This window comes from Mercenaria mercenaria, chromosome 7 (assembly GCF_021730395.1).
Source record: "Mercenaria mercenaria strain notata chromosome 7, MADL_Memer_1, whole genome shotgun sequence".
NCBI lineage: Eukaryota > Metazoa > Mollusca > Bivalvia > Venerida > Veneridae > Mercenaria > Mercenaria mercenaria.
In genome coordinates this window covers 80,094,416-80,116,164 of record NC_069367.1, presented here as the reverse complement: position 1 = coordinate 80,116,164, position 21,749 = coordinate 80,094,416, and the positions used below count along the sequence as shown (strand labels likewise).

The following is a 21,749-nucleotide window of genomic DNA, read 5'->3' as shown; positions in this document are numbered from 1 at the left end:
ATTGCTTACATTCTTTTAAAAGCTTTTGAAAACCATGATGGTAAAAAGCTGTGTGTTGGAGTTTGAAGTAACTTCTATAACAAAGTGGAAACGACTCTGTAGAGGATATTGTGTATAGAAATTCAATTGTAATAAAATCTCTAAAAAGATCCTTTGGAAGCAAAGAATGCATTCAAGAAGAAGAACAGCAGACACGGTTTGATTGAGGCTGTTCGTGAGAGGTAATGAAATGCGCAATACCGCTCAAGCCCTAGCACCGACTTAAGTGGAACTCTATTATACATATGTTGAATGGACTCCATGATCCCAAAAGACCAGAAAATATAACAACACTGAACACTGTAACACTCATACCTTTCGCTTTTTCTTGCCCTTGTCACCTTTGCCTTTTCTTTTTTTGCCCTTCTTTTTCTTTACTTCCTGGTCATTTCTTTTTCTCCTTATTCTATTTATATTTGCAAACGACATGGCAACTGTCTTTGTTTTCTGAAGAAAATGTTTTAACTATAGGAATACGATATTGCAACTCTAGCGCCCTCAAATTATGACATCTCTGGAGAGAAAACACCTCTCTACTAAGTTGAATATTTTATTTCCAGTTAGAAAAATTTAGTAGTACATTTAACTATCTATAGAAACAACCTATAGGCAACAAATATATCAATCTTGCCAGAAAAGAGCATTTGATCTGCCGCTCCTCTGTGCAAATGATAGTAATACATGGTATATATTTTAACTAGTAATACCAAGTTTAATGTTGCAATACTCGCCTGATCTGCTGTAACATCACGAAACTCTGACTCTTGCACCAAACTCCTCTCTTTAAATGATCCCGCCTTCGGAAATGACCTCTCCTCTTTAAATGACCTCTCCTCTTTGATTAACTTCTCCTCTAGAAATGATCTCTCTCCTTTAAAGGGTCTTTCCTTTGGAATTGATCCAACACGATTTGTAACTGTTTTGTTTATCGAGACCAACATGTAAGTACAATATACACAACATGCTAAGCCAATCAAAAGTGTTGCAAAACAAACTGCACATGTACGTACAAACCAGGTGTAACAAGTACATTGCAAAGGTTTGTCCCTGTGGTCACCGTCCACCCGTCCACAGTGAACACACTTCATTACTCCTGATCTAATACAATACAGTACATACAATCGAATTCCAAGAACGCAAATCGAAATTAAATTATTCAAAGCATGTCTGCATGACCTAATTCAGATTAAGCAAACTTGTATTGATACTCCTCCGTATACAATGTATTATATACCCGCAATTGATAGACAGACGTAATACTTCACTATAAATAATTCCTTTAACTCCAAAAAAAGGTCAGCGGTAAATTCGCATATTATTACTTAGCTGTCAGTTAACATAAACTCAAATTTGTATCTGTTATATGATATTACGACATGATAATAACTTGTCGTGTTGTATCATTAACTAGTGATAGTACAATATGTTAAATATGTTTCATGTTGATTTATATCCAGATAGTTATTCATATTATACTGAAGAAATTTCTCTGATAAATCAATGTTCTTAAATCGTTATTTACCTACAAAGAAGGAAGTAAATTAGAATTTAAATTACGCTGCCGATACAACTTGATTGCGTTCTTCGTTTCAAACGGAGTTTTTATTAAAGATTTCACAGTTTGGGGTGGTGTGTGGCTGCCGTATGGGTGATGCAAACTACATTACTTTGCATGAAAATACTCAGTTGAACTGGGTCTGATACTATTTTGATTGATTTTTGATTTTGGTTTTTAAATGATCTCCTGATAAACTTGAATTTAGTCAGAAAAAAATCAATTATTAAGAATAAAATTTCAGAAACAAACTCTGGAATAGATCTTTTAGGAGTTTTACATCCTTTAAACATGGATGTATCGAAAGGTCATTCTATTTGCTTGCTGATTTTATCATATATGCTCGCTGCGACTTTGGAACTTAGCTGTCCATTCTTTTGAGCATTTCTGAAGTTTACCACACCGTATAAGGTTTCTTGATTGTAAAACATTTGTTCCATGAAGATCATTTTAAAAATAAGTGAATTACACATAAGACATAAGGTGTTTAGGTATAGGAATACAATAATATAGTGTAGAACCGCTGTGTAATATTCAAATAAAACAATGGTCGCAAGTTTAGTATAAAACATCTGACCATTTCTTGTAGATTTTATATATAACTACTGACGTAAGAGCACTTTCACTTGTATCGTCTTTATAATTATTATGATTTCGGTATTTGTATGCAAAATAAAACTACAGTTCGTTTTCGTAAACATCATGTTTGTAAACATTAAAGATTGCGTTTTGTAACATTAACTCAGGGTTCCATATTTTAATGTGTCTAGTATAAGAAAAACGTGGGCTCAAGCTATGACAAAGCATAATCAAAAAGTACAAAGGTCATTTTGTAATTAGAGAAATTTTGGGTTGAAAACGTGTAAACACGTATCACCTATTAATCGAAACTGTATCTAGTTTTTCACTATTGTATTCTGTGCTACACGAAGCGCGACTAGTTTTATTCAGATACAAGGGAATAAAATATCGAATACCTGTTTCACTCGTGACACAATTAAAATATAGATAAGGTATACAGACACTAAAAAGGCAAATGGCGCGAAAGAAATGTTAGTCGAATAATGGCGAATTCAAATAGTCCTTCGTTTTTTTTTTTTGCTCTGTAGAGCTAAAATTCTTATTTTCTGTGCAATTTGTCCCTGAAATCAAATGACAGATCTATGCTTGACATGTAGGTAGCATTTTCATGATGAAATAATAACATGACAGAATTTGTTATGGAAACTTATATCATACACTAACACTACAATTATGGGTCTCATATTTTAGCTGATTTTGCAGTTTGTGTGTTTAACTGAACATATTTTTCTTGCATCAAACATGCCCCCACTTTTCTTTTGATTTTTGTTCAGCACTGACAATATCCTTCACGAAAATGTAAGTTACATACATTTAAAATGGGTCCTGATGTGTGCTGCAGCCACTGGAAATATGTCAATTTTATAGAATAAAGAACAATTATTCAAGGTGTTGTAACCATAAATGAACCAGTACTCCCTCGACGTCATGTAAAACTTTGACTTGGTGTTGTTACTGTGGTTTGCGGTGTAGGGAACGCGGCTTATCCTGCTAATTATTATCAAGATATTTTGTACTTTCCCTAACACCCCACCCCTTTATCTACTCTTTACCCATTTTTGTATTTTGCATATAATTGAAATATACTAGTAGATCTACTTGTTGTTTGATGTTTGAAGCAACCAATCTGCTATATTTACGGTGGTTAAGAAGATGTGGAGCGTATACAAAGTTTAGCTAGCTGCTATTCGATCTTTGACACCAAGTGTAATCTTGAACTTGGACCTAGTGACCTGGGTTGTGCGCTCTGTGCATCGTCCAGATGAAGTCAATATATGATGCCAGTTTTTATGAAAATCTTCGAAGCGGTTTAAAAGATATGCAGGGGATTTTAAGACTTTTGATCATAACCTTGGACCTAATGGCTCGGGTTATGTACTCTGCACGTCGTATTGATGGAGTTAATAATTGATGCAAGTTGATGCAAGTTTTACGATAATCTTGCAAAGGGTCGGACACGAATGTGGACTGACAGACCAACGAACGAACGAACGTGTGTAACTCCAATATAACACACATTAACTGTGTATGCAGGGTTATATTAACTGAATGGTGTTTGTTCTTGTCGTTTTTTCATTAAAAGATTTTGGAAAACACCTGAACAAAAGTTCATTATAGTTGTAATAACATATTAAACTTTTGTAAATGCATGCTATGAAAATTACAATGAGGACACATATTACATCGTTGTTTTTTGTAACATTCAGATGATTACTATAAAATTATATTTTATAAAAAAATAGAAGCGTCTCATATCCAAATAGAGGAAATGATTGTACTTTGACTAGGGTATGTTTGCTTAGATGTAAACAAAAATTACTGTCTTTTTGTTAAACATTCTGCACGAAATTTTACAGCAAAAATAAAAGCCGCTTTCCAACTCATGTCATAGTTTTCAATGTCAACAGTTGTCTCATCCCAACTGTAAATGAATTACTTTAGAAAAGGAAAACTTGTACTCATAACAACTTTATTTTATTACATATGTAATCAAAATAAAACTTACAAGTAAATTAAATATTTTGAATTACGCTTTATAGAGGGAGCTAGTACCTGTACACTTTACTCTATAATAGGCACTCACACTTGCATAAAATAAAACTATAATGACTGTCGAGCCGCTTGTCCGCATAATATTCGAAAAGAACACGTTCTTCACGTTCTTACTGTGATGTTTTATATACATATGATAGTAAGTATTATACAGAACATTAGAAATGAAAATAAAGTCATCTCAATAATATAGCTCCAAAGAAAGTGTTGTTATTCTTAAAATTTAAGTTCAAGTCTGTTTCAAACAAATCAACTGTAAGATAGTCGCCTTTATCAAGAAAATATAGAACGGTTATAGAACAAGTGTTGTTGACACTTTTGTCCATGTTGTGCACACCTCTCACGCATGCGTACTCCTGTACGATTTCATTGCTGCCTTTCTTCCAGTGAATAACCTTCATTTGTTGGAATTCTTTTGAATCGTAGAATGACACCTGGAAAAGAATAATGGCCGTTTGTAAAACGAAAATATGTAAAGACGTTGTTGTTTTGTCCGAAGAAATACGAAGGCAATAGGATCACGCAGAATTTTAAAAAAGGCTGCAGATGCGCCCGGACAAAATTAATTTGGTACATAATCTATGTACGCTAGAAATGAATTTTTCAATAAAATGGTATTAAAAGTTAAATTAAGTATTAGAAAATGTTCTTAACATGTCAATGTTGTCCGTACGCTTAGCTAAAGTGGAAGAGTAGTGATCTACAGACCCCAGAGTCATGAGTTCGATCCGCTAGCGGGGCGTATGTTCTCCATGACAATTGATTAATCATATTGCGTCTGAAATCATTTGTCCTCCACCTTTATTCATGTGGTTAAGTTGACTGTTACTTGCGGAGAACATGTTAGTACTGTAACAGAATCCAGGAATTGTGATCAGGCTAACTGACCGTCATTATAACTAATGTTCTGTTGATTACCCAAAGCAAAGAAGCAAAAAATGCATTTGGAAACCATGCTCCAATACTTGGTAATTATGACATTCTATTAGACTAGCCACTAGACTGATAATAACTATATTTCTATATTTTTCCCTTTTTTTGACGAATTCAATTTCTTAGAGACAAAAGCCAGTCTATTTTAGAGATTTTCACACAGGACTGATGTTGAAATTATTATGATATTGGACATAGGATATAGACTGGCTCAGTTCACTACATTCAATCATAAAAAAATATAAAAAGACATGTCATAGTCTAGGAGCTAGTCTAACATTCTATCTATATGAGTGTCTTTTTTTTCTATTTTCATTATAATTTATGCTCGAAGATGGTACCTTTTGGAGAGCATATTCCTACCTGTGCATACACTAGGTATGTGCCTTTCTTCTTTGTAATAAATCTACCATTTTCAATCCCTTTAAATGGATTTGATTTCGCTTTCAAAGATGGAGTCGGTTGAAACACTTGAAGTGTTTTTGCTGAAAAAAAATATATCAATATCACATTTTCGTAGTTGATGAAAAGTCTATCATAGTAATTTAGGAGGTTTGATTGTATAAAATATGGTCTAAATGATAAATCACAACATTACCCCTACATACTTTATATTCAAATAAAGAGTAAAGGTCAAAACCTAGAAGAATTGCTCAAACTGTACACATCCAGAGACACGCCCAAGCAAGATACGACTGAAATTATGCTGTACTGGAATTGGATCAGTCTGGGTTATTTATTTACCCACGACTAAGATAAAGAGAGAATTTCGTTACTTGAACATCTATACCTTTTCTAAAAGCGTGTACAGTTCAGAAGCCCATTGTTACCGCATTCCTATACGCCTTACAAATTAATACAATGCATAAACGCTAGACTTACTCTCAGATTTGAAATCTCCCGCTTTGCAAAGATTGCCTTTCAACTTCTCGATGTATTGGCACGGCTCTGTAAGAGATATTGTATTACAATTTCAATTCAGTGCATTGTAAAATACTAATCAGGAATAGTCTGAGAGAAGATGAGTACATTACATTGAGTCAGACAAGCGTTATTTAATTGTTGTATCGACAGGTGCTCACAGAGAAATTTCCGATCTTCATTACAGGTCCACTACACGTTAAATGGCGACCTGTGCGGACTCTAGGATCCTATGTTTATGCTAGCCGCATCGTCCAAAAAATATGTTTACTTACTGATCAGTTTGGTATCGGTATAGTCTGATATTCCTTCGAAGTATTCAGGCTTTGTTTTTTGCTCATAATGTCCAGCCAACATCTGCCAAAATTAACAAGTTACAATAAAAAGAGAAAGAATTAAGATATGCACATTTTTATACAATCTCGCCAGGCATACGTATGTTTCAGAAACGTGTAACTATAACACAAAATATACATGTTCTTTAGCCATATTAAAATGAAAATTGTTGCCAACACACATAAACCGGGCACCACCAATGACGTCATGCACCCGATATGAAAAATAGTGACGTTCCGGGGTTAGAAGTCAGTATGTAATATAGATAGCAAAGTATAATGATGTAGTTTTGCATTGTATGTTGATACTCCACTTGACAAGTCCATTATTTCAATAATTATGTATATACGGGGATACGGGGGTTGGGTGTAAACAACAAAGTCATAGCTAATAAAATATGACGTGTATCCAAACTAAATGGTTGCTTTTAAATAGTAGGCGGCTGTGGAGTGAGGACAATAATTCTGTGCTTGTTGTCTTTACTTTGTCAATCGTTTTGACTTTCACACGTTAGCTTATAGTTACATCGAAATTAACAATATTTATAAATGATAATAAGTATTTGTCACAGTGCAATGTACTATATCTCGTGCAAACAAATGTTTACGCTGCGTAAATGATATTATTTAATACATGCATGGTAAACTACAAAGACCGGTGTCACCTATATTGTAGACGGATAACACCTGTTCTATTTATCTTATTATTATGTAGCAAAAACAATCAACACTGCAGATAGATCCAAATAATCAAGTAAATATATCAACCATTTATGCATTTCAGATGAACGATATATAGATAACACATATTATATATATTGTAGCCGACATTAAGAATATATGAACCACTTGTGCTTTATTCATACCTTTGGACATTTGCATTTCTTCTTGCGTTCTTTGGCCCGTTTGAATCTGGCGGTATAAACATGCATGTCGCTTGTGATATTCACTTGATTATAGATCTGAAGAATAGTAAATAATGACTGTTTCAGATTTACTGCTAAGAAACAAGTGTTTTATTGTAATTCATAGATTTTGAGTATAGCATAAGCAGGCAAGCTTTTAACATGGTTTCATCAGGACCTTTATTAAATAAAATATACTACCTGAAAGTGAAACTGAAAAGCAAGAAGTAAAAATCAAAATATCAACTATTTATGTAGAATATGATTATGCATTGTTTAACAAGAGACTTGTTTAACTACTAAGAACTTTTGAAAAGCAATTGTTGTCATTAACGTGAGCATTTCATTCGAACCTGAACAAATCTACATGAGTCGCTTTAAGATAACAGTCAGGCTGATCTGTCTTGATGATCCAGATTTGATGATCTAAATTTCCTAACTGATTCAATTGAAGCCGTTTATATTGTTCATACAAGGAAGTAAAAGTAAGGTAAAGAAAGTGTTATGCAAGCCTTTCAAAAGCGCAATATGCTGCGGTGAAAACATATAGTTATGCAATAAATAAAACATTAATGTTCTTGTGAAGTCATTGACGACGAACAAGAAATTCTAAAAAAACCGCTGTTGGTGATTAAACAAACAAACCTGAGATTGAATGTCCTTTTCATTTTCTGTGATGCCTTGCTGTACTATCTTTTCATTGTTGATATGGATTTTATGTTGATTATTTCTGCAGGAATTGCCTATTTCCCGGATAGTAAGAAGAACAAATGTACAATAGACACAACAAGCAACTGCAATAAAACAAACTAGAAAAAACAGTCCGCATGTGCGTCGAAACCATTTATAACAAGTACATTCTGCATTGAATTCACCTAAATCTCCAGCAGTTTTCCAGGAATTTTTGCAACACATTTTTAAATTTTTCTACGAAAATGCACTTAAATGGCTATGCATATAATAACTAACGAACCAAATGGATAACGTAGCTTAAACGAAGTATATACTATGTAGGGTATAGTAGTCAATCGGTTTACTTGTGAGTGCGATTATTTATTAACCCCCCTTCATGTTTTACACCGAAATGCGTCGGTTCGAAGTATATCTTATTTACAACGAAATCGGTAATGATTTATTCAAATATTTGTCCTAACACCTTACAAGGATAAAATATTGTGAGAGAAATGCTAATATTTCGTTGTGTTCATTACAATTTTAAAGGATTAATTACAGTAAGCACTGTCCATTTTGTTTACATTTGTATTATCTGTACTGAAGTAAATTGCATAAACAAGTTCAATAAAACCGAGTAAATTGTATTTTATTATTTTGCTTGTCGGGATTTCATGCTTTTCAAACACTATTTTTTTTTTCAGTCTTGTTTCCTTTTTTTATTACTTGTACTGAGTACTGTTAAGACGAATCATTTTTCTTTATATTTTCATGTAACTAGGTCAGAATGATTTTCGGCAAACTGATATCTATAATAACAAGCCGCGTAGATAATCCAGGTTTAACATAGTATTTTATGTGTTATAATTAGTATCAGTAGTGTGCATGTACCCGTGAAGTATTTAAGCTGATGTTTTGAACCTACTTTAAATATCTACGTGTTAAGGTCAGTAAAGCTATCTAGAAATACTAAAAACAAAACTGGGCGATAATTGCTGTATCTAGCTATTAACACAAAGCTGTTTCCATGGCATAGTGGTTCAGGCAACTAACATAAAAATTCTTGTCTTTCACCGGGTTCAAATCACAACTTAGTGTTGCATCTTTAATGATTTTATGCTGACTTAGCGATTCACCTGTCGGTGACTTTAAAACATGATAGGGGTATGTGTGAGGTTGAGTGCGCACCAGATTAAGCTCCCCAGTGGTGTTTTGCCACTGACCATTCAAAGGCGGTGCCCAACTATGTTCCTTTATTTTGTCCTCGTGTGTTAGCTTTGAATGTGTGTGTGTGTGTGTGTGTGTGTGTGTGTGTGTTTGTTAGAATTGTGGACTCTGCGTGCTGTGGGTTTCATTTTAGGGAGGCTGCGTTTTTAGAACGTGGCATTCCCTGTTTGATATTTATTCCTGTTTTTTAATCAAATCTAGTCTGCTATTATTTAGCTTGCTCGATTCTTTGCTCCCAAGGGTTGTATATATTTTAATAATACTATGCAAAACAAAGCAAAATAACAATATATGCATCGTGTATTTTTCATACTCAGGCAAGACTCTACAAAACAATATATTTTGCTTCATTTGTTTAGAAATAAATAAACTTCTATTGACAAATATGAAAAATGTTATTTACAATGTATTGCACGGTTTAGCTTCATCAAAACCGCAGATGATATAGGTGCAAAATATGTTCTCTCATAAAGAGAAGCGTCTTTTTTATATGAGACATTTATCGACATCATCATCTACATCTCTTATTATTTCACTGCAATGCCGCTGAGCTGGACTAGACCAAAAAAGGTTTTATCTACATCTAGATTTATTCCTACTGTAGCCTCACTTCTTTGGATTTCTATTGTATCACCCTTTTCTAATTTCATTAATCCGAACACAGAACATGTTTGCATTTGTTCCGAAGCATGACCCGAGTTAACACCATTGTCGCAGGAGAGGGCGTTTACCTCTTTCCCGTCCCTTTGTTGTACCACAATGATTGACTTTTCCGGTTCCACTCCTCCTATGTACGCCTGTTACCAGAAGAAAATAGAACAGTTGACAAATCTCTTTAATTAAATCTCAAGAATTCTACAGTACTGCGCCGTCAGAATAGACGCATTATTTTCTTGAATAAGGGTTTTCTTATTATAGCACATCATCAGTTGCAATTATTCTAAAAAGATACAAATTAAAGATAAAATGTACATGTTATAACCAACTTGCTTTCAAACTTTGAAAAGTTTAACAAAGAAAAACTATAAGAGCTCACATGACAGAAATAACTTTAATTGTACGTATGTTACAATTATATATATTTATTTATTATACCACATTTATATAGCACTCTTTTCATGCACATGTACACGTTCAAAGTGCTTTATAGAATAAATTGCAAAACTAAAACAAATACGCATACAAAAAATAATGCATTCCACATTAACAAAAATCATGAATGTAAAACGTATAGATTAAACAAGATGAACATACATACATATTTAAAAGTGACCTTGTGATAAAATACTGTTCTACGCTGTTTTATGATGAAGAAAAAAAGAGCATCAATGTATCGGTCAGTTAATAAAATATTATACACAGAAATGGGTTTTTAGCAGGCTTTTGAAAGCAACTAGCGTGTCAGCTTCCCTGATCTTTACGGGAAGGGAGTTCCAAAGCTTTGGAGCAGTGCACGAAAAGCACTTATATTCGTTTCAATGGTATGGCAGTTAGGCAGTGATATAAAAGAAAACATTACCTGAGCGTATACGAGAAATATCCCTGAAGATTTAGTCGTAGCAACAGAATCGTTGCTAAAATATACCGGGGAGGAATCCTTTACCCAGTCAGCTTGTTTAAATATCTGTAAAGGTCCTTCATCTGGAAATGTGAGCGTAAATTGTGTAGAATCTGTTTAGAATTTCTTGTTCGTCGTCAATGACTTCACAAGAACAAATGTTTTGTTTCGCTGATATTCTAAATTAATAGATGCAAACTTACATGTTTGTCACAAATGTATTTGCACGGTACATTAAAATATTACATGTATTAGGATGTTCATAATATTATTTGAAGATTTTTATTTAAGATATTAATGCTGTATATGAAAACAGAACAATGTGTGTTTTTGTGTGTGCGTGCGTGTGTTTAGTGTCGCAAGTGAATTTTTATAATGAAATTGAATCTACAACACATTCATACATAAAGTTGGGAAGAAAATTAAATGAGTGACAGTTTTAAGACAGTGAATTCAGAAAATACAAACTGTATGTATCGTATACCTTCTTTCTTGACCTGATTATACCGTGTGTCCGCTAGTATCTGCGTTTGCTCATCTCTCATATTGGCCTCAAAGTGTGCAGCAGGCAGATTTATCTGAAAAGAAGGAAAAGAAAGGATGTTGGTTGACTGAAGAAATTTTGATACTTGTACTTTATATTTAGCTTCGTTTGTTTTCTTTTATTTCAAATAATAGAAACAATTGTTCTTGTCAAGAAAGTATCTTATTGGATATTAGGACAGTGTGAAAGTATTTGTTACAAGTATGACCGTATGTCATTGGATCATATATTTATTCAGGAAGCGAGCACTTAATTATACTTACTTGTGAATTGATGTTGATCCCTTGAACATTCGTTGGTGCATTTTTTCCTGAAGTATAAAAAAGAAAACTATACTAAAAATAATAATACCTACCTAGTGTACATCTGAAAGGTCTTTTAGAATATCAATTTACTTGTCAGATGTCCTTCATGATAAGTACTTTATGTAGCTATACAATTTAATGCCATTGTCTGTAATGTGTTGTTGCTTTCGTTTTAGTAGTATCACGTGACTCTTCTATTAAGGATTTCATGTTCATTGTTTGAAATATTGATTCACTATTACAGTTTATAACCATTTGCATATTACATAGATTATAAGTGGCGAAAACGAAACATTTCGTGTACACATCTTAGTATTTATTTTGATAAGGTGTTCTCATTTTCTTTAAGGAAATGACATAAAATATTTATATACTTTGCGATATTTTTATCGGAGAACAAATTTGAACGACAGCCTAGGACCAGTTAAGAATTTGCTATACTCACTGCAAGCCCTCTTGCATTTTCTCTTTTCTCGACCTGTCCCCTTGCACTTCTTCCTACATGCTTTTATGTCTTCCTTCGTACCCCGCCTCACCCTTTGTTCCTTCTAAAAGGTAATAATACTTTTTTTTTTATTTGTATACTGTTTGATCAGAAAAATAAGCAGTACATTTAAGATGTCTCCGACGTAAGAAAAGTTTGTACAAATTACAGCTATCTGGGCTTTGTTTTAATTATATTCAATTAAATATCTAATTGACTTATTAACTGTTTAAAAAGTTACAACGAGTTAAATACGGTAATAGTCAAACACCTTTAAGAGTTTTACCTTTTCACCAAAATGGAAAGTTTCACTTGATAAACCAGCAGTTAGATCCAGACTACTGTCGAGCTGAGCAATATTATTCTTATCGTCTTCAAAATCTTCAGTTTCGTATACATCAGTGTCAGAATCACCAAATGCATTGTTGCCTGCACTGTTGTAATCCACTAACTTACTGTTGTCATTAGATACTCCCGCTTTAATATTGGCCCTAGACGCTGAGATTCTAAATTTTTCTATGTTAAGATGATTTGCCCTTATTTCCTCCAAGACTATGTGACAGTAAATAACACATAAGCATGCAAAAATACATGCCAGAGTGCTGATTATTGCACAGGTCAAGGAACACAAATCCACTCTTTTTACTCTAATTGTGGAATTATTGTGCGGTTCATGAATGTGTGTACAGTCCTCGTTTAAAATCCTTTCTTTATCATGTCTCAAAATACCCGTAATATCCATATTTGTTTGCCAAATTTACTATCTTAAAATAGTACTATGATAAACAGGGGTAAACAACAGCGTATGCAAACTACGTTTTAATGCACACATTAAACTTGCTTATTTTGATATTATCCGATTTGGGCGTATTTATATAATCGTTTCTAAGTGTACTTTCGTAACTTTCTCCACAATTCTTTTAACAACTATGACATGTGTATGACTAGCTTTTCTCTGGGAATACGGTGAACTTCGAACAGAAACATTTTTAGTTAGTTTTCGAAGTAATGATGTGTCTATTACTACACTTCGTGTAAGTTTCTAGTACTAACCTAAGCCTATGTATTAGTTTATTTCCATTTTCGTGCGAAAGTAGATCAGGCCAACTATTATAAATATTGACCTAATTGATAAAAGTTTAATACTATCTTACTATTTGCTCACGTAGAAGGAAGTTAATCCATGTAACGTTTAATTGGGATACAGCAAAATAATGATTTAGTCAGTGGAAGTTATTATTTAAATTAATGTTATTTTCCATTTTGTAATCTCCGATGAAAACTGCAATGACTGTTATAGATTTTCGTATGAATATATATTTATATGTGTGAAGATCTAAGAGTTTGATGGGGATTACCGTATTTTCACTGTCATCCGTGCACAAAAGTAATTATGTTAAAAATTTTACAGCATCTGTGCCCTTTTCTTTGCAAATTGCGCAATGTAAGCATATATAATAAAGCTATTAAAATGGTTGTCACTGGCCTGACAATATCTACTTATGCCTATTTTTTCTCTGCACCATTTTTATTCAATTTATACTAAATAGTTAGAACATGTACTCTTAGCTGAGGTTTATCGGAGATAAATACACTGTTAGGTAGGTTTGTTTGTTTAATAAAATCTGTAAAAAGATCCTTTGGAAGCACAAAATGCAATCAAAAAGAATAATAGCATACTCGGTTTGACTGAGTCTGTTCATGAGAGGTAATGAAATGTGCAACACCTCTCACGCCACCTAAGCGGCTTAAGCGGAACTCTATTACACGTATGTTGAATGGACTCCATGATCCCAAAGGACCAGAAAATATAACAACACTGAATCCAAGTACGGGGAGACTTTTTACAGCCGCCACACGGCATTAAAGAAAACACGGAATTGAGTACTTTAAATACCCAAATAATTTGCTCAGTGTATGTCAGTCATAAATATAAATGTTAAATATCCTCTAGTTTTTAGTTTTGTATTAACACATTCTGTCAAGTTATAAATCAAATATACCTCTCGCCTGTGATGTTTCAAAAATACTAGAAGTTATAAGTTACGCTTACTGGTTTAAAAAAGTTGATCGAAAATAATGCTGCAACATCTATTCACGAGTACAGGAAGTTCAATTATCGGAAAAAATAGAAAATTCACTGCTTGATTATAAAGATCCCTTCATGCATATTTCACTCAATGTAAAGTCTGCTTTATAGACACCTCTGAACATTTTTTCAGGCCAAGAGGTCTTTATGACACAACGTTTAGAACCTTTACTGGCCCCCCCTCAAGAAAAATGTTTTAACCATTGTTTTCTAGTCAAGGGCAAACTTTAAACTGGGAGCCATCCGCCGCTTTCCACATAATTGCACTCTGTGTATCATTGAAGTTTTTATCACTACACTTGCGGGTGTCTGAATTTCATTTTGGTACTTGTAACTAACATAATTTATAAAAATATTGAATCCAGTTCATCCCGGAGCTAGAGGGCGTGGACGGTAGCTTGTTTTTCCACTACCGGCCGTGAACAAGCTCAATCGAACCGTGCTCGTATTGGGAGACCTATATTTTTATAAACTCTTTCAATCTATTATCACAGTAGCTATTTTTAGTGATGTATTGCAAACATAAAATGTCTCCCCGTACTTTCAGTCAGAGCTGTTATATTTCGATATCTTAAGACCGTTCAGTAAAACATTTATGTTTTACTTGTGTACTATTTAATTTTCATTTCCAGCTTGAATATTTCGGTTTGGATAGTTCCAGTACTTCTGCTATAATGTTTAACATTTAGCCTGCTACGTTTCTAAAATGGACTGGTCCAACATTCAATTTGGGCAATACCATTTATTATTTGAGTACCATGATCAGTCTGCACGGATCTGTACTGGTCGCAAAGGCAGAAGTACTGGCCGGCAGTATGCTAAAGGTTAATAACCTCTTTGATATTCTGCCTGCTTCTTAATTTTATCTTTTGGCAGTTTAAGTAATATGCAAGCCCCATAACCTCAGATCCCCTCACTAAATTCCAATCTCTTTAGTTGTCCATAGTTTTCTCGTTCAGGGCAAACCATTTTTTTAATGCAGAACATACGCCGCTTTTCGTGGAATTGCACTCTGTGTATCATTTAATGTGCCATGTGCATATCGTTATGAATACAAGTGCTAGTGTTCCTAAAATTTTATTTCGATACTTGTAAAATTTGTAAAAGTTGAGTTCTGCTCAACCTGGGACTAGAGGGCGTGGACGTTAGCTTGCATTTCCTCTACCGTTTATGAGCAGGCTGTATCTAACCGATCTTGCAATATCTTCATTTATGTCGTGTTGGACGACCTGTGATTTTCCACAATTTTATAAATCAAACCAGATAACTTAAGGGTGTGGGTAAAACAAAACAATAACTATTTATAAGGTGATTTATTTTTGAAAGACTTGGTATTGCTTTTTTCTGTTGACATCATATATGAATTTGTATAACAAAGTGGCAAGATCAATCACAATGTATACCTAAAATTCCTATAAAGATTGTATGTACAGTTGTTAATGTTTGTAAAATGATACTGCTATTTGACATATGATAACATATACTCCAACGTAGCTTGATACCTTAATATCAAAACACCTAAATGCAAAATAATCTCTAAATGTAACAGTGCCCTAAGTTGTCAATGAATATAAGTTTCAGTTCCTCGTTTTCTTGCTCCCACTGAGTTGTACAATACCGAAATACGTCTTGTCTTTGTCCAGTATTATTTGTGACGTTGTAGCACTTCTCTGAATTTCAATAGTATCTCCCTCCTCTACATTCATAAGACTAAGAACTGAACATGTCTGAAGCTGGCTGGACATACTGTCATAATGGTCTGGGTGAACGCCTGTTCGACACGAAAATGCGTTGAGGTCTTTACCGCCACGCTTTTGCACAACTACAACCGCCTTTTCAGGTTCTTTTCCTCCTATATATGCCTGGAAAAACAAACATGTAGTATTTAGCAAACTTGCAACAAAGATCCGTTTCGTTAAATCCCAGATTGATCAGAATGAAAAGGAAATAAAATAGTGTTGTATAGAACCTCGTTTGGATGAAAATGAAATAGATATAAAATATAATTTATGTTTAATAATATCTTAGACTTTATCGAACTTCATATGGATGAGAATAAAATACAATGACAGCGTGAATACTTAAGCTGGCTGTCTAGGAAGACAACGCTAAGCCTGCGCTGGCTAATTTGAAAGTCAATTATTTATGCTTCTATCAAATAATTTCTTACCTAGGTGTTTTTCAAATTGTCCATATGAGTGTAACTTACTATAAGCTACTGTGACTTACGAAGTTATCCCAAGATATGTAAGTTATTGGTAGCGACAAAAAAGTTCTGTAAATTGAAAACCTCGTATTACCTGGGCATAGACAAGATAGATGCCTGCGGATTTTGCTTTGGCAATTGAATTGTTGAATTTCACAGGTGATTTTCTTTCGTCAACCCAGTTAGCAGCCTTGAATATTTTAAGCGGAACATCCTCTGGAAAAACAATAAGAAACCAAATGAGAGAACCAACATAGTGCACTTGCGACCAGCATGGATCAAGACCAGCCTGTGCATCCGTGCAGTCTGGTCAGGATTCATGCTGTTCATCAACGGTTCTCTAATTGCAATAGGTTTTAAAAGCGAACAGCATGGGTCCTGACCTGACTGCGCAGATGCGCAGGTTGGTCTTGATGGTCGCAATTGTACTATGTTGGTTTTCTTATGGTGCAGCTCATTATATTCTCGTCAATTTTGGATAAAATAGAAAAAGTAGAAACTGCACAGGTCGCTCAATACGACAAAAACATGTTTTGGTTAAAAATAACCTAAATTAACTGTATAAAGTGCAAGTATGTTCATAAAATAAAGACTGTTAGAAGAATATTTTCTCTGTAAAATACATAATTATAGTTATCTACATTTTTAAAAGATATTATGCTTTGATCGTTTTCAAAAATTGTTTAGTATCAACAGTATTATTTATTTCCTTTATTTTATTTTCACACAGTGGAAAAATGTTTGATATTAAAATTGTTCTGCAGAAAATTTAGTTTCCAAAATTTCTAACAAAATCTTATTTCCATTTACATATTAAAAAATGTTTTATCAACGTTGTATTAAACAGAAAGAGTTATAACAAACATGCATCAAGTATATATGCGTAAAGATATGAAAAAAGTTCAATCCTGATAACTGGGATAATCTATGAAAGCATTATCATACTAAATAGTGACATATATCGTAATTCTTTCTGAATTTTTTTATTATTTTTTTTCAAGTAATGGCAAGGAACATCACATTCAAAACTCATTTTAACAATCAACATGCAAGAAGAAGATTATAGAATATATTTGAATCTTTTTCATGACTTGGCATAGATCGCATACAAGTTCGTATTTTTAGGCCTGGAAACAGTAAAGATGAAAGAAGAACATTAAATAACAGAAAAACAGAAGCCACCATTTCCAAATAAATTAAATAACAGAAAAATAGAAGCCACCATTTCCAAATAAATCTATTATATGAAGCTGCGAAAGAAATAGTGACACATTTACACATGAGAATGTATATGTACTTTTCTCTGGAACATATGTTCTATTCAAACAAAGCTTTCCATCAAGTCCCTTTATAATACTGCACGTGCCTGTAATATGAAACTGAAGTGAAATTTCTCCGCAAAATCATAATAGACAATATTTGATTCCACACTGATTTTAGGTATAATTTATAAAAATATGTTCGTCTACATACCATCTGATAACGTGTCAATTATGCTAATCACACTCGGCTAACGATATGACTATTGCAATTACAGCAACTAATAGTTAGCTCGAACTTTTCAGAAAAATGATTACTACAATAAATATTATAAACGTTTATATGATATGGAGAAGACAGGCCTTTTGAAACCAATTCAAAATTTCGAAGTACCTGTGTTGACGTATGAGTTAAATTCAGCTTTAACTGTGTCCTTAATCTCTTCGTCTGTAAATTTCACTTCAAACTGAGCTGCTGGTAGATTAATCTGTAATTAAAGTTTCCAGTAGAATTATTTCATTTGTTCATTTGTGTGCGTTATATGAAGCTTTTGCTAATTAGAAAATATTTGACAGGCAATGGCCTTCGCAAGTATATATTTGAGCTAGCAAAAATATATTTTCTCAATTATTTGCTTAAATTACATGGAATACTTTTTAACGCAGTCATGGGTGTATGGCGAGCTGAGGAATTGATATTATCGTGAGAGGCATTAGTAAATTTATTGACACTAAAGCCTGTAGTTACAGTATAAGTTGCATTCACTTCTAAAGTGACAATGTACTATGTATTGAAACAATACCTCGATTTTGCGATCTAGATTTAATAGTACATACCGCTTGTTTAGTCTGTCTACCTCCTGAAAAGAATAACATATACTGCATTTCATAGAATAAATATGAGTGAATAAACGTGCAACATAAGTTGATAAATATGATTATTTTAATCAATAGACGGGGGATATGTGATTATTTGTTTCAGTGCAAGATCGAAATATCTTTCACAGAGTGAACATCAGATGAAATACTTTCATCTATCTATCTATCTATCTCAGGTCTTTCATTGTGTTTCAGCCAAATGTTGTATACTTGATATTTTCAAAATACATGTAATATGTTTCATTGTAAAACGACAAGATAAATTTCATCATGCGATTTCATAAGTCACTTAAAACATGTTAAAAAGGTAATATATTAATAAGCCTTAAGTTTCATGAAGTTGAATATTTACTGGAAACAGGTTTACTTCCAGTCTCCTGTCTAAAACGCTCCATTTCAGTCTGTATATATGTAACACTAAATAGCTGATATCTAAAACTAGCGAAAGTTAATTAGCAATAACACCTGATATTTGTAACTCGTCATATAAAAAACCTCACATCACAAATACCATGAAAGCTTTACCTGTTTTACATTTCTTTAAACATCTGTTACGTCTGTTCCCTTTCCTTTTCTGACATTTGGCTTCACATGATTTAGCATTGGAACGACGCTTTCTTACACGATCCTGATGTTTCATAAATATAAGCAAAATAATTCCTCGAAACTTTATCAATGTTTTAGTATTAACGACGAAAATAATGAAAATGTGGTAATAAAACCGTACTGCACTTGCTTAAACATATGTACCGAGAAAAGTAATGAATACTACATATATAATTTCTGTCTAAAAGTTTCGAAGCAATTGCAGCAGCAATGTGTAAATACGACAGTATGATATTATTTAAATAAAAAAGTTATCATCACTATTATTAATATTATTATTATTATTATTATCGTAATTATTATTATTATCGTTAATAATAATAATAATAGTATTATTATTATCTTTTTACCATAACATGTATGTGATATAAGTATCATTAGTATAAAGATATGATGTCTTTATCATTAGCACTTACCCCAGACCCGTCAACATTTTCATCTTCATCAACCTCATTTTCATCTATATCGTCAGAATATAGTTCCTCTATTTCAACCTCATCCAAGTCATCCAAAAAATCATAGTCTTCCCTTTCATCCGAGTTTGTATCTATATCATATGCCCATTCAGAAAATTGCGGTAACTGTGTCGTTCTTGCCTCTGAGATCCCATGCTCTGTATCGTGTTGTAATTTCTTTATGTCAGACAGAGCCTTGTGACAGTAGATTGCACAGACACACGAAACGATACAGGCGAGAACTGCGGTAAAAAAAATACCGACGTACAATATGTCTACACATCTTGAGTTCCGGGTACGATTCTTGTGCGAAGGCAGACTACGATAATCCTCTGTTAGCAGACTTTCTTTATCATGCAAACAAACACCCTTGATAGTGTCCATATTTGTTTATCAAATTTACAGTATTTAATGGAGTACGTAAACTGATTACAAATTCGTAGAAAATATCAAGGTCTTGTTTTAATCTTTCTCGTTCCTCAGTCGGAATTGCTTTGCTTTAATTATCTGAGATGGTACCTTATATATTCTTAAAGCGTATTTTTCCATGAGTTGTAGAAATTCCGTTCGGATATGAGTATTCGGTTTTGCTACCCGTATCGGTTAATCAATCGATCGATTGATCTCATGGTGGTTTAGCAACAGCTATTATACTGAAATCATCTTCATTGTTTGATTGTGTGCGAAGCTAGGAAGAAGAAAACTGGTTGGGCAAAAAACTGAAATAAACCACGTTATCATGTAGCCATGACCCAATACAGTCCAAGGAGGAAGTAAAACCTAGTTGGCTAGTAATGAACAATGCATATCTTAGCCGATACAACTGCATTTTGTCTGTAGCTAAAACAGGAAACAGAAAATCTCCAGTTTTCAGTTACAAAACATCACATAATTTTTTGTTGGGTGTCACAATCATAGGTCATATGGATACAAGAACAAATATTGACTACACTTTTTATTAACATAAGTTTTTAATGTTTATTGCTTTTTCAAAATGATTATGATTAACTGGAAATGTTTGTAAAATAACTGTGTTGGGAATGCTTTCAACATAAGTTTTAATTTCTGCATCAACTTTCCCTAATTGTTCCCCTTTCTTCCTAACACATTCTACTGAAGAGAAGCACCATATTTCTTGAAAACTTAGACAAAAGTACAGAGTAAGTGCTTTTCGTCGGAAATTGACTTCAGTTAAGAACCCATTGTATATTTTCATTTAAGATATTGCAACCGATGATATGCATGTTGCGTACCAAAATTTTGATAAGATATGTTACACCTTGATCTTCCTTTTTCATCTTGCACAGTTTAAGCATTTTCAGAAGTTTGGAGTTGATATTTGAGTATCATCTATACAGAAAAATTTACAATGCCGCCGTGATCAGTTTCGAATTATTCCTATTTGAGTATCCATATAATATGTGTCATAAATACTCGATGAGCAATTAAACAAGAACAGTTTCCAAATTAATCGGGGTATTTTATCTTCACTTCCTGAAACTTGAAAAGTACCGGCGAAACACCGTGCATTTTCTCCCAAAAATATTTTGTTTTAAATAAACGGACCTAACATCACCCCTACCAAACGGAAAGAGTAAAACATTATTTAAAAATAATTTTAATTCATTTCCTAATTTTTATTATCTAAAACTTGTAAGATGACTGTTTCGAAGTGGAACGTTTCTCTTAATCATCTTCACTGTCCGGGAGAGAAAATATTTATGCTAATTATCCAAGCTATAACAATTGAATTTCTAACTTTAAGACAATAAGTATGAAATAATAGTTCTTTCTCATAAGGAAAGTATATATTTCGTGGAAGTGTCAATCGTTTTAACAGGTTCTTTATAATAGTATTATAATTATGTAATGATGATATATCATTTATTTTCCTATTTCCTTCTTTAATTTGACTGTTGTTGCATTTGATACATGACTGACCTCCAGCTCACTGAAATTTACATGGGAAATCAAACAAAGTTTACAGGCGTTTCTTCCTGTTCGTTTGAAATACCTAATTCGCTGGTTCTACACTGACGAGATAAAGAAACACCTCAACCAAAGTTGGTGTTATTTTCGTTACATATTTTAAGATTAATTTATATTAATATGTTTTAGCTCGATTCGGATGAAAGCTTAAAGC

At 33.3% G+C, this 21,749-nt stretch overlaps 4 protein-coding genes and 1 long non-coding RNA gene across 13 annotated transcripts in view; 1 reads left to right on the top strand and 4 right to left on the bottom strand.

The window, feature by feature from the left end:
- LOC123553845 (uncharacterized) overlaps nt 1–1,557 on the bottom strand; it is a 52,881-nt gene extending 51,324 nt beyond the window's left edge. For all 7 annotated transcript variants that reach the window (XR_008371848.1, XR_008371853.1, XR_008371849.1 and 4 more), the window contains exons 1-2: nt 771–1,557; nt 355–486 (exon numbers count right to left, since the gene is read on the bottom strand). The gene's annotated coding sequence lies outside the window, so the exon portion shown is untranslated. The remainder of the gene's footprint in view (nt 1–354; nt 487–770) is intronic.
- A 2,571-nt stretch (nt 1,558–4,128) lies between these two features.
- LOC123553842 (uncharacterized) lies at nt 4,129–9,328 on the bottom strand. Of its 2 annotated transcripts, none has more exons than XM_045343523.2 (6): nt 7,968–9,262; nt 7,284–7,379; nt 6,358–6,439; nt 6,044–6,109; nt 5,525–5,646; nt 4,129–4,662 (listed from the first exon to the last, which is right to left on the bottom strand). In XM_045343523.2, the coding sequence occupies exons 1-6, from the start codon at nt 8,235–8,237 to the stop codon at nt 4,405–4,407; spliced, it is 894 nt and encodes a 297-aa protein (XP_045199458.1). In that variant the 5' UTR covers nt 8,238–9,262; the 3' UTR covers nt 4,129–4,404. The 2 variants fall into 2 exon arrangements, with proteins under 2 accessions (XP_045199458.1, XP_045199460.1); XM_045343525.2 differs by having other exon boundaries at nt 4,457–4,662; nt 5,503–5,646; nt 7,968–9,328.
- On the top strand, nt 8,370–20,055 carry LOC123553847 (uncharacterized). Its single transcript, XR_008371856.1, has 2 exons — nt 8,370–8,446; nt 19,795–20,055. It is a non-coding gene; the product is annotated as an uncharacterized LOC123553847 (long non-coding RNA).
- Nucleotides 9,504–13,274, bottom strand: LOC123553841 (uncharacterized). The gene is made up of 6 exons (XM_045343520.2): nt 12,399–13,274; nt 12,074–12,176; nt 11,587–11,633; nt 11,264–11,357; nt 10,741–10,862; nt 9,504–10,018 (listed from the first exon to the last, which is right to left on the bottom strand). Exons 1-6 carry the CDS (start codon nt 12,852–12,854, stop codon nt 9,749–9,751), a joined length of 1,092 nt encoding a protein of 363 aa, XP_045199455.2. The 5' UTR covers nt 12,855–13,274; the 3' UTR covers nt 9,504–9,748.
- LOC123553840 (uncharacterized) lies at nt 15,506–19,990 on the bottom strand. 2 transcript variants are annotated; one of them, XM_045343518.2, is made up of 7 exons: nt 19,568–19,990; nt 19,071–19,173; nt 18,504–18,526; nt 18,061–18,154; nt 17,705–17,773; nt 16,502–16,623; nt 15,506–16,063 (listed from the first exon to the last, which is right to left on the bottom strand). In XM_045343518.2, exons 1-7 carry the CDS (start codon nt 19,988–19,990, stop codon nt 15,779–15,781), a joined length of 1,119 nt encoding a protein of 372 aa, XP_045199453.2. In that variant the 3' UTR covers nt 15,506–15,778. The 2 variants fall into 2 exon arrangements, with proteins under 2 accessions (XP_045199453.2, XP_045199454.2); XM_045343519.2 differs by lacking the exon at nt 17,705–17,773.
- Nucleotides 20,056–21,749: the final 1,694 nt, after the last annotated feature.